This window comes from Suillus discolor (genome assembly GCF_016758755.1).
Source record: "Suillus discolor strain FC423 chromosome Unknown F5147scaffold_2, whole genome shotgun sequence".
Lineage (NCBI taxonomy): Eukaryota > Fungi > Basidiomycota > Agaricomycetes > Boletales > Suillaceae > Suillus > Suillus discolor.
Window position 1 is genome coordinate 95,522 of NW_024541249.1, and position 12,240 is coordinate 107,761.

Consider the following 12,240-nt stretch of genomic DNA (forward strand, 5'->3'; position numbering starts at 1 on the left):
CGATATGCAAATGTGAGAAATGGAAATATACGCACTAGGGAACTTGGTGGACAGTGGATGGATGCTTCCGGATGGCTGGCGCTATAGGGCGCTACAGCGCAGGAAAGCGCGCGCGCATATACATCGTGAAGCGTGGGAAAGGTACGCGCGCATGGCGCGCGTTGCGCGGGAAAGCTGCGCCTCATATAGAGATAGCTGCAGGTAGCACACAGAGTGATGCTACAAGTTCGTGCCATGTACTCCCCAGTGAAAACTGCCATATTGCACAATGAGAGGCATGAGTCTCTACAGCGGTGTTACAGCAAAGTTGTCAATGTTTTAACTGATTAATATTCACTCGATCAAACTGCTCCTTGAGCGCCTTGAGCTCCTGCTTCAGCTTTTCGTTCTCCCTCTTGAGCTCCTTGTTTGTCTGAAACAATATTCAGCCACTCATATTAGCGTAGTATTGAGAACACACCGCTTCCATGTCGGCCTCCTGAGCTATTACATGCTCCATGATTTGGTCTATCATTTGAACAGTAGCGGACGGCATGGTGTGTGTGTGTTCAGAAGTCTGCGCAGAATGTGTCTGCAAATATCGTGATACAGTAGTTAAGATGGAATGTGCACCGTGGGGCAATGTCGGAAAAAGATAAGTGACCTTTACAATACCGCCGGCTTATAAATCTGGCCTGGTTCGGTTTTTTGTGGTCGGAACCTGAACTGAACCAAAAAATTTTCAAGTGCAAAAAAAATTGACATAGATCTACATTACATTGAGTAACTAGTCCAACATAGCAGCTGCATGCTCCTGGAGTTATAAGTGAAACATCTGGCCCCATCTTGACTAGGCCTCCACCTGACCTCAATGAGAGGAAATACGATGCAAGGCAATTGCAGTCTGGCATTTGGGAAACGAGGAATGCTGAGGTCCTCAAGAGTGGCATAGAGTTTCAAAGCCAACTCCACTACTGCAATATTGTTTCGCAGCATGGAGACCGATATTTTCATGTCGTGCTCAGATAGAGATGGTAGCATGCATGATAGAGCCTTGTAAGAGGAAATCTCGGCTGGGAAACAACTGTTGAAGTTGGATGATTGTCCGACCCAGTCAAGAGCTGTGATGTCGCCTGAATGAGCTATGATCTCCTGTAAGAGTTGTCCGAACGTGTTCTGTCTTTTTTCTCCGTAGATTACAGGAAGGTGGACGCCGAAGATCCCGAACAGCGAATACGTGATGTCTTCCTGCAACGTAGTGCACGTGAAGATTTTGGCCAGCGTAATACTTTTGCAAACTGCTGTATGTAACAAAGACTCAAGAGGGAAAGGAAGAAAGAAGGTGTTTATTGCCCTTCTCGAACAGGGCACTATAAAGCTTGTTCTTACCACGTGCTCGTGCCTGCCTCATACTCAGTCAACCCCCATAGTTCTGCCCAGCTTACGGGATCATGCGGCAGGTGCTAAGATCGTGTGCGTCCACTGAGTCCCCATTTCTACTAGCACACGTTTCGCCAGCTGTGGAACCAAGCAGTCAAAAACAATGGCACCATCATGCTGAAGCGCCAAGGGCCGACCCATCAGCACGTTCCCATATCTCGTTTTTATCGCCGCCATCATGTGGACACTTGCCCCCAATCATTTGGTAATATCTCGCCATGAGTGTGTCTGGTAGTCTATAAGTACCTCAAGTTAATTAGGGGAGCTCAGAGTACAGTACATATCCTGATAATGCATAAATAAATAAAATACAAACAAATCACTAGAAAATCAATCTTTGGCACCAAAAATTATACATTAACAGCAATATATGGACCAAGCTCATTTCTACGAATGGATGACTTGGTGCATCTCGAAAAGATTGGATCCTGATTTGTTATAATTTTTTATGCATTATGCATTATCAGGATATGTACTGTAGACCACTGTCCGCTGTCGCTTTCACTTTCGCTGTTGATGCACGTGAGCACTGAGGGTTAGCAGATGTTATATAAGCAGATAACCTACTATACTATGGCGCAGTATATAGCTTCATATGTGCGGTTTATGAACTTTCGAGCACTCTTCCAACCTGCGAAAACACCAGAGGAATTAGCGCAAGAGCTTAATATTTAATATGGATATAAATTGTATCATAGCCATACAACAAACTCGCTACTAGTACCTTCATTCTCGTACTACCCCTGTCCTCAAATCTGGCAACTTACACCTTGCATGGGAATGGGCACACAGTCCCGCCAACCACCAACGCTTCATCAATATGCTTCGAGTCTCTCCAGAAGTATTTCGAGTGATCTTAGAATTAATTGAGGGCCATCCAGTCTTTCATAACAATCTCAAGAACCTGTGGAGATTCAGTTGGGTGTAACACTGTATGGTAGTACCGAATGAGCCGATCTCTTGCGCTAATTCCTCTGGTGTTTTCGCAGGTTGGAAGAGTGCTCGAAAGTTCATAAACCGCACATATGAAGCTATATACTGCGCCATAGTATAGTAGGCCCTTATCTGCTTATATAACATCTGCTAACCCTCAGTGCTCACGTGCATCAACAGCGAAAGCGAAAGCGACAGCGGACAGCGGTCTACTCTGAGCTCCCCTATTGACTGTCGCTGATGTGACTTCACTTAGATCTCCCTACCGGCGTGCACTAGCATGTTTATGAGAACACTCGTTCGAGCTGGCGTTACGCTATTACTAGCAGCTAGCCGCGGCGTATCCATAAGTCTTGTCGTCTCTGTTGTCGAGGACAACCATACTACTACGGAAACAGGGCACCTCGAGATTCACTCCAAGGTTCACAATGCAACTGGCATTCGTTATGTCAAGAACTCAGGAATCTGTGAAACAACTCCCAATGTTACCCAAATTTCTGGTTACATTAACGTTGGAACGAACATGTCCATGGTATATCTCTAGTCCCTATGCTCAAGATCTAAACTGACTTAAGACACAGTGGTTCTGGTTCTTCGAGTCTAGAAACTCACCGGAAACAGCCCCGTTCACTCTATGGTAGGTTGCCGAGAAGCCGCTGGGTCGCGCAAGTACTTGAGTCGAGTCGCACCTCTGAACTGCTTTCGCAGGTTGAATGGCGGCCCTGGATGTTCTTCTATGATCGGATTATTTCAAGGTCGTTTGGTTTAATTGCCCTTTGGTTTACTTCTAAATTTTCACAGAGAACGGACCATGCTTAGTGAATGCCGACCGTAATTCCACCACTCTTAACCCCTATAGGTATGTCAGGATTATAGCCATTTTTATATGCTAATCCAACATGGGTTACTACAGCTGGAATAATCTCAGCAACAGTATGTAGCACGTAGCCCTCCGATTTCGTTGTCAGAGCCGACTCCCTCATCCAGTGATCTACATCGACCAGCCAATCGGAACAGGGTTTTCTTACGGTACTGATACGGTAAACAGCACGGAAGCCGCTGCGCCCTTTGTATGGACTGCATTTCAGGTTTTGTTTGAAAGCCAGCTGTTTTCGAAATATGCCAGTCGAGAGTCAGTCCTTTAACTCAGCTATTACGGACGATTACTTATGCCGAGCTCAGGTTCATCTTTGCCACAGAGAGCTATGGTGGTCACTACGGACCCAGCTTTGTGACCTACTTCGATGAGCAAAACGCCTTAATCGCTAGCGGGGAGATTGATGCTGTTCCAATTGTTGTCAGCGCCCTGATGATTAACAAGCAAGTCGCTTTCTTGACTTACTAATACCCCGTTGAATGAGAATTCACAGTGGCTGGTATGATCCGCTCATTCAGGACATCGCATACCTAAACTTTGCGACTTATGCCCCTGGCTATGGACAGCTCCAGCCAGATGATGTTCTCAAGAACATTTCGGATTCCCTATACGGTCCTGATGGTTGCGTAGCGCAGGAGAATGCCTGCTACGCTGCTGGAACTTCCACACACTCAAACAAGATTTGCCGTGACGCCGATAATTACTGCGTGAGTAGCATATCAATACTACATGTATGGACGTCACCAAACTCTTCCAGGACGTCAATGTCTTCACCCCTGCTGCGGGCGATTACGACAGCTATGATATCCGTCAAAATTCATCCGGTTTATTTCCCCCTGAATACTATGTGCATTATCTGCACAAAGAGGATGTTATGAAGAAAATCGGTGCTCAGGTCAAATACGAGGAATGCCCAGACGCACCGTATGAGAAGTTTGTAAAGACAGGCGACGTATGTGATTTTCTGACTTCTTTCCTCGAGTGCTAAATCTAACCTCCTCTGAAAGGTCGCTAGAACATGGCTACCCCAGCTATCAGCTCTGGTCAACTCTAGGATGAAAATTTTCATTTGGGTGCGTGCTTAGTGACTGCTTCATTAAGTTTGCTAATTTACCAGGGATGAACAGGCTGGAGATGCTGATATGGTGTCCGTTTTCGTGTTGTAATGATCTTTCATATGATCCTGACGCCTCTCCTTGACTCTAGTTGCAACTGGCTTGGGGTAGGTCGTCCCATGTTTTGCTGCCAACTTCGCTGAATTATTCTCGCTGATAGGGCCACGCGTCAGTTCTAGCGATGGATTGGTATGGCAATGAGACGCTCCACAATACCCCACTCACCAATATGACGATCGACGGCAAGCCTGTTGCGGCTGTGCAGAACGTCGACAACTTCTCTTTTGCGTGAGTCATTTTTCATCTCAGCTTGTTAACAAGAGAGATACCTCATCGTTTTACGTTTTAGACGAGTGTATGGTGCTGGACACGAAGTGGTCAGTCAACTCTCTTGAGGGTGATGATGTCTGCTGATGCCTGTTATGTCATTGGCAGCCTGCCTTCCAGCCCCAAGCAGCTTTGGAGATTTTCTCGCAAGTTGTTCGCAAGGAGCAACTTCACTCCGTCTGAAGAGTGAATTTGGAAGCACACATCGTAATCGGACGTTTTTGACGTTTTTGAACAGTGGCAAACGTTCCTTCTGACACCTTTGATCAAGCGGAGCCAAATTCGAAATCTACATATCTACTTCTCATGTAGCGAACTGTTTTATGTACATGGACATGACGTGATGTATGCATATGTTGCATCGTCTTACGTGACAGAATTCATACTGCCAGGAGCACATACCACTGTACCTTGATCGCACTCTGAATAACCACAGTAAGCTTGAAAGCTAATGGGCTGAAGACTGAAACAAACGGAAAATCCAAACGTCTTGCCATAGCACCAACTAGAAACTCGAGTGTATAAACGCTTCGGGAGTGTATGTTATTTTGAAATGATCTCACATCTTCCATGTTTCCTTCTACAAAGCCATGTAGATATGTACATGCCCATAGAGTATGCGCACAATAAACACATCGCTTTCATGTTACCCACGACATAGTCTGGATATTGAGATTGATCAAACCGGTGGCTACATTTGACTGAGTATAGATGTCAGGACGCCAAATGCAGATGACATTAGCGAAACGAACCAGCAAGAACAATCTATTTCTATTGATAACCTCCAACAGCGCGGGCACACTGCTTTTTGGCCCCTTTTCCAGCCGTTCGCCTGAAGGATCAGTTTGATCTCGTATCTTTAATGTGCTGGTGGGAGAGAACACCATGTCGAGTAAAATGTAGCCAAGGATGAAAGAGGTGTTGTAAACTGCAACCCAGAGGACATAAGAGATGTTTGCCTAGGAATCATTTCAGCGCATGAGACTTTCACATGAAATCGAGTACGTAAAGCCAAACAAGCAGGATGAACCATCCTTCAAATCCAAGCCTGACGAAAGCCAGAAGCATCCACCAAACAACTGAATACGACAGTAACTCAGTGATGATCTTTGCAGTCTGTCTGAGTGCTGAAGGATCGAGTCTGCTAGGTTGATGAGAGGATGGCCCGTCAAGTGATTGCCACTGCTGCTTCCGGGAAAACGAAGGGAAGGGAGGAAGTATGACAGTTCCTGAGGACAGACCGAGTATGTGGATCGAAACACAACCTGATGGAGAGGGAGTAAAAGGTACACATTCTACAAGAGTAGCGAGTTATACCCGGTAAGGAGAGCAAGCCCTCTTTATTTGCAAAAATAATAATGTTGCTCCGTGAAGTGTTGAGTAAAAAGTCCTTCATTCTTCCAGATGACAGTGCGAGTTGATGCACTATTAAACAGGTATCCGATTCAAGTTTCTTACGACAACCAGACTATTACCTACGAACTCCAATCCAAAGACCCAGCAGAGCAACGGGATACGCGAGATGATAGGATGGAACAAGACCTCGATGATCATAGGCAAAAGCGCAAGCGTGAGGAAGAAGTTCCAGTGTACACCGTACTCTGTCACATGTTCCTGGTTGTAGCTGTTAAGTAGTGGGTGTGACACGAAACCTATGGAAAGACCCTACAGATGATATTCAGTGCCTTTCGCGAGCACGACACGAAGAATGCCTAACACAATGATGAGTATCGTCTTACGGGAGACGGACTTCAGTTTAGGAAGGATCGGAGCCTGGAGGCAGGATATGTCTTTAATGATTGGAATCGCAGACACCACTGGCACGCCTTGAGAGAATACAAAGGAGCCAACGCCGATATCCATCTATGAACCAAAATGTATAAAAGTTGAAGAACATGATATGTTCTGGACACACCAGAGAAACACCATACGTCTTACACTTTGCTAGAATAGGGGGGAATCAACAGCGAGTATACACAGAATTGACATTAACATCATGTGAGCACGGGTAGTCAGCAGGTAAGGGATTGAGATGAGTGCGTCGGTGGAGTGTCTGCTCGACTTCTTCCATTTGGCAAAGCTAGTTCATCCCAATTTTCAGCCGGTAAAGGCGTGCCTCAGCTTTCAATAGGAGGGAGAAAGACCATCGGTACGAGTAGTAGAAGAGAGTGCGCCAGAAGCTTCCGCGAATAAAGTCATAGATAATAAAAGAGGCATGTCAAGTATTATAAACTCTGCCAAGAAATATGCAGATCCAAATGCTTGAACACGCGAACACCGTGACAGTGCTGAATGAAGGATGATCGAGGACTAAGTACTGAAGATGGTCAGCTTGCTGGCCCGGGAGTGGAAAGACATGCAGGGACACACACCAGTGCAACGCCGCATATCATATTACATGAAATCATCTGTCGAGCAAATCATCCCAGAAACAAAACTCTCCTTCGAGGCCTTGTAGTCAATCATCGTGATCACTGAGTCAGTTGCTAATTGTGGTCTGCACATAAGTACAAGTTATTCCTGACTCCCACGATATTACATAGTAGCGTAGGTGAAGCCGAACAGCTCATAGTCCATGCAAGGTCCCTGCCAGCCCAGTCCATAATTTCAATATAAAACGCGACTGAACCTCGGAGCCAACTTACTAGGCTGACTCGAAGGGGCGCAAAACTCAAGCAAAACTGGTAAGCAATGGTCCACTCAAGAACACCCAACGCAAACTCAGCATGCATATGTCAGACTGGTTACGATTCTAGTTCACACTGCGACTGTCATCCTTGGGACATTCCCACCCTTCAACGTATTCATCACATACCATACAGTAAACATGGTCAGAGGACGCAAGAGAGATTTGACCGCTGCCCCTACACGACAGCTTACACAGCAACGCGATTACCGCGCGCGCAAAGCCCGATATCTTACCGAACTCGAACAACGATGTCTAAAGGCCGAAGATGAAAATGTGCGATTACGACGAGAGCTAGAACTAGCTCGAGCTGCCATACCCTTTGGCTCGCCACAGGAAGTTGTATGTTACACTCCAGTTCTTTGACGAAACAGTGAACCCATTGTAGATTCTTCATCTAGGTACAAGTATCATCCGACCTACTGCGTGACCTACTAAACGCCTCTGCATCGATCGCACGCTTCCAACAGATCACTGCACCTCGTGCGTCGGTTCCTCTCGATGTCAATTCCTTCCATCATCAGCAACCATCAATATCCTCATATTCACAACCACCCGCAGGTCCTAGCAACCTTCGCCATTCCGAGTCATCTTCCCCTCGTCAAGCATCCTCACAGCCAATAACAATTCTGCCCTCACATGTTCTTGCTCTTCAAGAATTCCGAGCCCGCCCGTCACCTCCAAATCGGATACTGTCTCCTATCGATAAACGACGGATGGATCGAACTCCTGCGTCCTCGTCGGCCAGTTCGCAGGCCAGAGCAACGAGCCCATCGCCAAGCCTCGGTTCTGAGGAGTGCTGCGGGGGGTATATTGATTGCACTCAACTAATAGAAGAAAATGAGGGAGAAGATGAAGATGAAGAGGGAGAAGGAGAAGGAGACGAAGATTTTGGAATTTATCATCTCACGCATACATCGAAACTTCGTTTCAGTCAAGGCGACTTTCGAAAAGATGCTGAACGCTAAACCCTTGGAACAGCAGTCAGAAATTTGTATGGTGTAGCTGTTCTACGTCCACTGCTGCATTTAATCTGTCCCTGCAAGTTACAATATTCAACAACCCTACATTTCTACATGCGGTGGCGGTTGTTTTCTAATTATAATCATATCTCATGGCCGGCTTTGCTGGCTTATCCTTATCATGACAATGTTGGCGTACGAGGTGGTTCCGCTGGAGGATTTCTCCAAAGAGTTTGGGTCCACAACAGGTCAGTTGTCAAAAACCATATTCCCTTCTTCAACTGAGCTGGCTTTCGACAGAATTATCGAGTGTATCCATAGGAGGACAGGTGGTGAATGTTTCTGATGAATTCTTTGCTGAGGCATATCAACTGCTGCTAGTCGAGGTTAGAACTCGACTCCGTTACTCGACACCTTGATTCAATACAGAAGTTTACAGCCGCCCGTAAGCCTTGCTAAGCAGTATGGACCGAACGGGGAGCTTTATAGCGGATGGGAAACGCGGCGACACAACCCAACGTATGACTGGTAGGTACTTTGCAACCAACGTATCTTGCAAGAAGACATTCTGCATAGGTGTACTATCAAACTGGGAACGACAGGGATAATCACTGGTTTTGACATTGATACAACTCACTTTAGTGGTGTGCCCGGGTTATCGCTCGATATAGGACCAGAATTTGACAGTGTTGCTGCATAGGTAATGAAGCACCAGAGGCTTCTGTTGACGCTGCATGCGAATTTCCAAACGAAGAAACAATGGTACGCATGATGTTCGTTGCATCATCATGATAGTGACAAAGCTGATTGACACCCCAGTGGGAAGGCATCCTTCCTAAAGTACGCCTAGGACCATCACGCCGACATCTTTACAAGATACCTGCGACAGGACAGGCTACATACGTCAGACTTAGAATTTATCCAGATGGAGGGATCGTAAGTGTGCGTGTGCTGATTTGCTTTATGTAAATGCTTCATGCTTTGCAGGCCCGCTTTCGCGTTTATGGACATATCACGCCTGTATTTCCTGCAAATCCTGTAGAACCCTTTGATTTCGCTCATATCTTCACGGGCGGTAAGGTCGTCGCTACATCCAACGACCATTTTGGGTCAAGCTCGAATCTTCTTCTTCCGGGCCGAGGTCAGTTGACATCAGAATTTTGAACAAATTGCAGCCTTTCTCATAGACCACAGGGAAAGATATGGGAGATGGATGGGAAACCAAAAGAAGCTATACGAAGGATCACCAGGACTGGGTCACTATCAAACTGTATGTTTTACTCGCTTGTAGACTGCTAAGCGTCATTCAGTTTTTCAGGGGTGCTCCAGGATACTTGTCAACGGCAATCATCGATACCATTCATTTCAAAGGCAACTTTCCAGATAGTTGTGATATTCGGGGCATAAACAGTCCAGACATCGCGCCAGATGCAAATAGCGACGACTGGAAGATAATTTTATCGCCCGTTAAATTGGGCCCCCACCGCATGCATTTCTTTCGGTTGAGCAACCCATGCGAGCAGTACACACATGTCAAAGTATCAATTTACCCTGACGGTGGCATCAAGCGGATCAGGATCATAGGCACGACGGCGGCAAAGTATGAGGCAGACATGGCAGAAATAACAACACGGGCAGACGGAAAACATCAGACCACTCCAATTATTGTCGAGGAGGGTTGGGAGGTTATTGAAGATTGAAGATGCAAACCAGCTACAAGTTGACTACGCAATGGAGCTATAATGATAACCTTATAACAACGGTCTTTACCTCCTTTTTGAAGGCAGTGTCCTTGAGTTTTGCCTGCACCTTCAAGCTGAGGGTACCAATGGTTGATTGAAGAGCCTCTTGAGGATCATCGCGATTGGCAGAACACTACTATGCAATACTTACCCTAAACTCGTGACCAGCCTGGCGTATACTACCACGGATGCACAAGTGGTGTAGCCAGGCTGGCTGCCAAATCACTCCGAGTTCGACCAGTCTGACTACGTCAATAAATTCTCACCATCTCAAATTGACACATAGTCAGACTGGTTGTTACGAGTCTAATACTTACCATCTGAGTAGTACTTACCAAAAAGCTGAGGCTGTGCTCCCTGAAGCCACCATTCTTTGCATCTCGTCAAGCTAGAGTCAAACTCGCAGTATTCAGGAGAAAATGTGTAGACTAAAAAATCAACGTACATCAGCAATACAGGACCTATGACAAACAGCCTTGGGGAAGACGTGATATTGGTAGATACATGACTTAAAGGCATGATGATTTTGATCTACCTTCTTCCCCCTAGATAGGCCATCATGAAATATGCATCTGCGCTCATATAGCAGATAGTCGACACATAATTCGATACCGCTTTCGACAACCCGACGAGGAAGCAGCAGTGGTGATAAGCAATGTAGGACACAAGGAAAGAATTGTTCAAACGTGAAGGCGATGGCAGATCTAATGGTGGCGGCGTGACAGTATTCTCGGATTCGGATACGATGGATAATGGGTTTGTGATGTACAGATGTTTCAGAACTTTATACAAATAAGTAGTATGGCATACAGGAAACTTACATACAACACAGATGTCATAAAAATGTTATGCTACAAGATTAGTATTGATGGAGGAACATATGAACGCGGCGGTCTGCAGAAAGGTGTAGGCTACATCGGAGTAATTTCGTACGGGTGCCGAACAAGTTCGTCATATAGATCTACAGGGAGATCGCGAACGAGGGTTACTGCAATGCCTATGACTGGAACTGCCTCGAGGGGTGGGAATGTTCGCAGTAAGCGCATGGGACTAGAATCAAGATAAGCATGGAGTGTGCAACTACAAAACTATTGATAAACCTTGATGATACCATTACTTCATCTCGCATGAGAAGCAGCTGGGCAATGACACATAGGACATTGAGATGTACGCCAAATGCAAGGAGGAAATCCCATAGTTGGAGCACTTGGTCAAGAGGTGGCGTGCATGCGCAGAGTGTCAGAACAGCTATAAAGCAATGATCATTAACGAATCGAATGTTTATGGGCGAGGCACATACACGGAAACGCATAAATCTCAGCCGAAAGGTTCTTCATTCGCAAATACGCAAACAGTTCGGGGTCCACTATCTTCAAACATCTGTCAAGTAGCTATAGGAATTTTAGCAAGACGCCAGAGAAACCACAAAAACGTTACCTTGAGACCACGGTGTACTCCTTCTAGTGTGGGTTGAACATATAGTGGGCAACACTCCTCAATGAACTTGGCGAAGCAGAAGAAGGCTTCCAGTTCTGAAGGCATGGTGTACAGAAACGGCGCAGCCAGTACATTCATCCCTTGGACGTACGTAAAACCGAGTTGCTGAGTTTCTTGCCTGTCTACAAGGGCCAATTACTCTTTCGTTGCCTCACGTTGAAGCAGTAGTTCTCACCATGACTGCGCCACACAAAAGCATCCAACAGACGGACGAGCATATCTTCTCGTACTCGTTCCTTAAAACCTCGATCTGTTGCTAGAGTCCTACGAGAAGCATTGGCACAACAATTAGTATCAGGAGCCTGTGACGTACCTGAATGTATCATTCCTTATTTTCTCTCGAACCTCACAAGGCCCACGAGCAACGTATTCTAGAAATATGCACGCTGAAACGTCATCTACGCGCAGCAAAATTTTCCATATCCGAGGCCGGAGGGTAGGGTCCTATTGATGAGATCATTTCGCATAGCTCAAATTCGAGAATCGTGGAAACATACAATCGCTGAAGGTATGCCCTCGACCAGGATCATCCGCCGCAATTTCTTTGTCCCTTCATCGATATCACCAGAACGTTTTGATTTTGACGACCTGGACTGATTGAGGATCTTATTGAATGAATGTGCAGTCGCCGCCGATGATTGTGGCGAAGAGGAGGCCATGTTGATTTTTGTTTACCTCAGTT

General features: G+C 46.0%; 7 protein-coding genes across 7 annotated transcripts; 3 read left to right on the forward strand and 4 right to left on the reverse strand.

Annotated features, from left to right (window-relative positions):
* Positions 1–310: 310 nt before the first annotated feature.
* On the reverse strand, positions 311–535 carry F5147DRAFT_766982 (uncharacterized protein; the record flags this gene model as incomplete). Its single annotated transcript, XM_041440829.1, has 2 exons — positions 311–412; positions 461–535. The coding sequence occupies 2 exons, from the start codon at positions 533–535 to the stop codon at positions 311–313; spliced, it is 177 nt and encodes a 58-aa protein (XP_041299318.1).
* A 1,984-nt stretch (positions 536–2,519) lies between these two features.
* Positions 2,520–5,092, forward strand: F5147DRAFT_664311 (Alpha/Beta hydrolase protein). The gene is made up of 16 exons (XM_041434991.1): positions 2,520–2,884; positions 2,934–2,989; positions 3,061–3,107; positions 3,154–3,211; positions 3,266–3,285; positions 3,340–3,484; positions 3,535–3,672; positions 3,723–3,936; positions 3,987–4,181; positions 4,237–4,302; positions 4,357–4,376; positions 4,436–4,451; positions 4,505–4,632; positions 4,694–4,721; positions 4,780–4,857; positions 4,910–5,092. Exons 1-15 carry the CDS (start codon positions 2,633–2,635, stop codon positions 4,852–4,854), a joined length of 1,458 nt encoding a protein of 485 aa, XP_041299319.1. The 5' UTR covers positions 2,520–2,632; the 3' UTR covers positions 4,855–4,857; positions 4,910–5,092.
* A 220-nt stretch (positions 5,093–5,312) lies between these two features.
* F5147DRAFT_832218 (GWT1-domain-containing protein) lies at positions 5,313–6,616 on the reverse strand (the record flags this gene model as incomplete). The annotated part of the gene is made up of 7 exons (XM_041443802.1): positions 6,587–6,616; positions 6,391–6,534; positions 6,147–6,336; positions 5,989–6,096; positions 5,677–5,936; positions 5,424–5,630; positions 5,313–5,372 (listed from the first exon to the last, which is right to left on the reverse strand). Exons 2-7 carry the CDS (start codon positions 6,532–6,534, stop codon positions 5,313–5,315), a joined length of 969 nt encoding a protein of 322 aa, XP_041299320.1. The 5' UTR covers positions 6,587–6,616.
* Positions 6,587–7,175, reverse strand: F5147DRAFT_664321 (uncharacterized protein). The gene is made up of 2 exons (XM_041434992.1): positions 7,044–7,175; positions 6,587–6,981 (listed from the first exon to the last, which is right to left on the reverse strand). The coding sequence occupies exons 1-2, from the start codon at positions 7,077–7,079 to the stop codon at positions 6,796–6,798; spliced, it is 222 nt and encodes a 73-aa protein (XP_041299321.1). The 5' UTR covers positions 7,080–7,175; the 3' UTR covers positions 6,587–6,795.
* A 10-nt stretch (positions 7,176–7,185) lies between these two features.
* Positions 7,186–8,413, forward strand: F5147DRAFT_114832 (uncharacterized protein). The gene is made up of 3 exons (XM_041428083.1): positions 7,186–7,355; positions 7,411–7,699; positions 7,759–8,413. Exons 2-3 carry the CDS (start codon positions 7,499–7,501, stop codon positions 8,323–8,325), a joined length of 768 nt encoding a protein of 255 aa, XP_041299322.1. The 5' UTR covers positions 7,186–7,355; positions 7,411–7,498; the 3' UTR covers positions 8,326–8,413.
* An 87-nt stretch (positions 8,414–8,500) lies between these two features.
* F5147DRAFT_647445 (allantoicase) lies at positions 8,501–10,019 on the forward strand (the record flags this gene model as incomplete). Its single annotated transcript, XM_041433207.1, has 9 exons — positions 8,501–8,567; positions 8,620–8,705; positions 8,759–8,847; positions 8,896–8,963; positions 9,020–9,081; positions 9,139–9,255; positions 9,307–9,460; positions 9,514–9,589; positions 9,611–10,019. The coding sequence occupies 9 exons, from the start codon at positions 8,501–8,503 to the stop codon at positions 10,017–10,019; spliced, it is 1,128 nt and encodes a 375-aa protein (XP_041299323.1).
* A 728-nt stretch (positions 10,020–10,747) lies between these two features.
* F5147DRAFT_756878 (TBC-domain-containing protein) lies at positions 10,748–12,217 on the reverse strand (the record flags this gene model as incomplete). The annotated part of the gene is made up of 7 exons (XM_041440359.1): positions 10,748–11,111; positions 11,162–11,309; positions 11,362–11,452; positions 11,499–11,680; positions 11,734–11,822; positions 11,872–12,002; positions 12,056–12,217. The coding sequence occupies 7 exons, from the start codon at positions 12,215–12,217 to the stop codon at positions 10,973–10,975; spliced, it is 942 nt and encodes a 313-aa protein (XP_041299324.1). The 3' UTR covers positions 10,748–10,972.
* Positions 12,218–12,240: the final 23 nt, after the last annotated feature.

What these genes read in the sequence shown, in the direction of transcription:
- F5147DRAFT_664311 (XM_041434991.1), top strand. Translation starts at nt 2,633, where the DNA reads ATGTTTATGAGAACACTCGTTCGAGCTGGCGTTACGCTATTACTAGCA. An exon ending in TTGGAACGAACATGTCCATG is followed by an intron (nt 2,885 to 2,933) that starts GTATATCTCTAG and finishes CTTAAGACACAG; the next exon opens with TGGTTCTGGTTCTTCGAGTC. An exon ending in AGCGCCCTGATGATTAACAA is followed by an intron (nt 3,673 to 3,722) that starts GCAAGTCGCTTT and finishes GAGAATTCACAG; the next exon opens with TGGCTGGTATGATCCGCTCA.
- F5147DRAFT_664321 (XM_041434992.1), bottom strand. Translation starts at nt 7,079, where the DNA reads ATGATTTCATGTAATATGATATGCGGCGTTGCACTG. An exon ending in TGATATGCGGCGTTGCACTG is followed by an intron (nt 6,982 to 7,043) that starts GTGTGTGTCCCT and finishes TTCAGTACTTAG; the next exon opens with TCCTCGATCATCCTTCATTC.
- F5147DRAFT_114832 (XM_041428083.1), top strand. Translation starts at nt 7,499, where the DNA reads ATGGTCAGAGGACGCAAGAGAGATTTGACCGCTGCCCCTACACGACAG. An exon ending in TTGGCTCGCCACAGGAAGTT is followed by an intron (nt 7,700 to 7,758) that starts GTATGTTACACT and finishes TTCTTCATCTAG; the next exon opens with GTACAAGTATCATCCGACCT.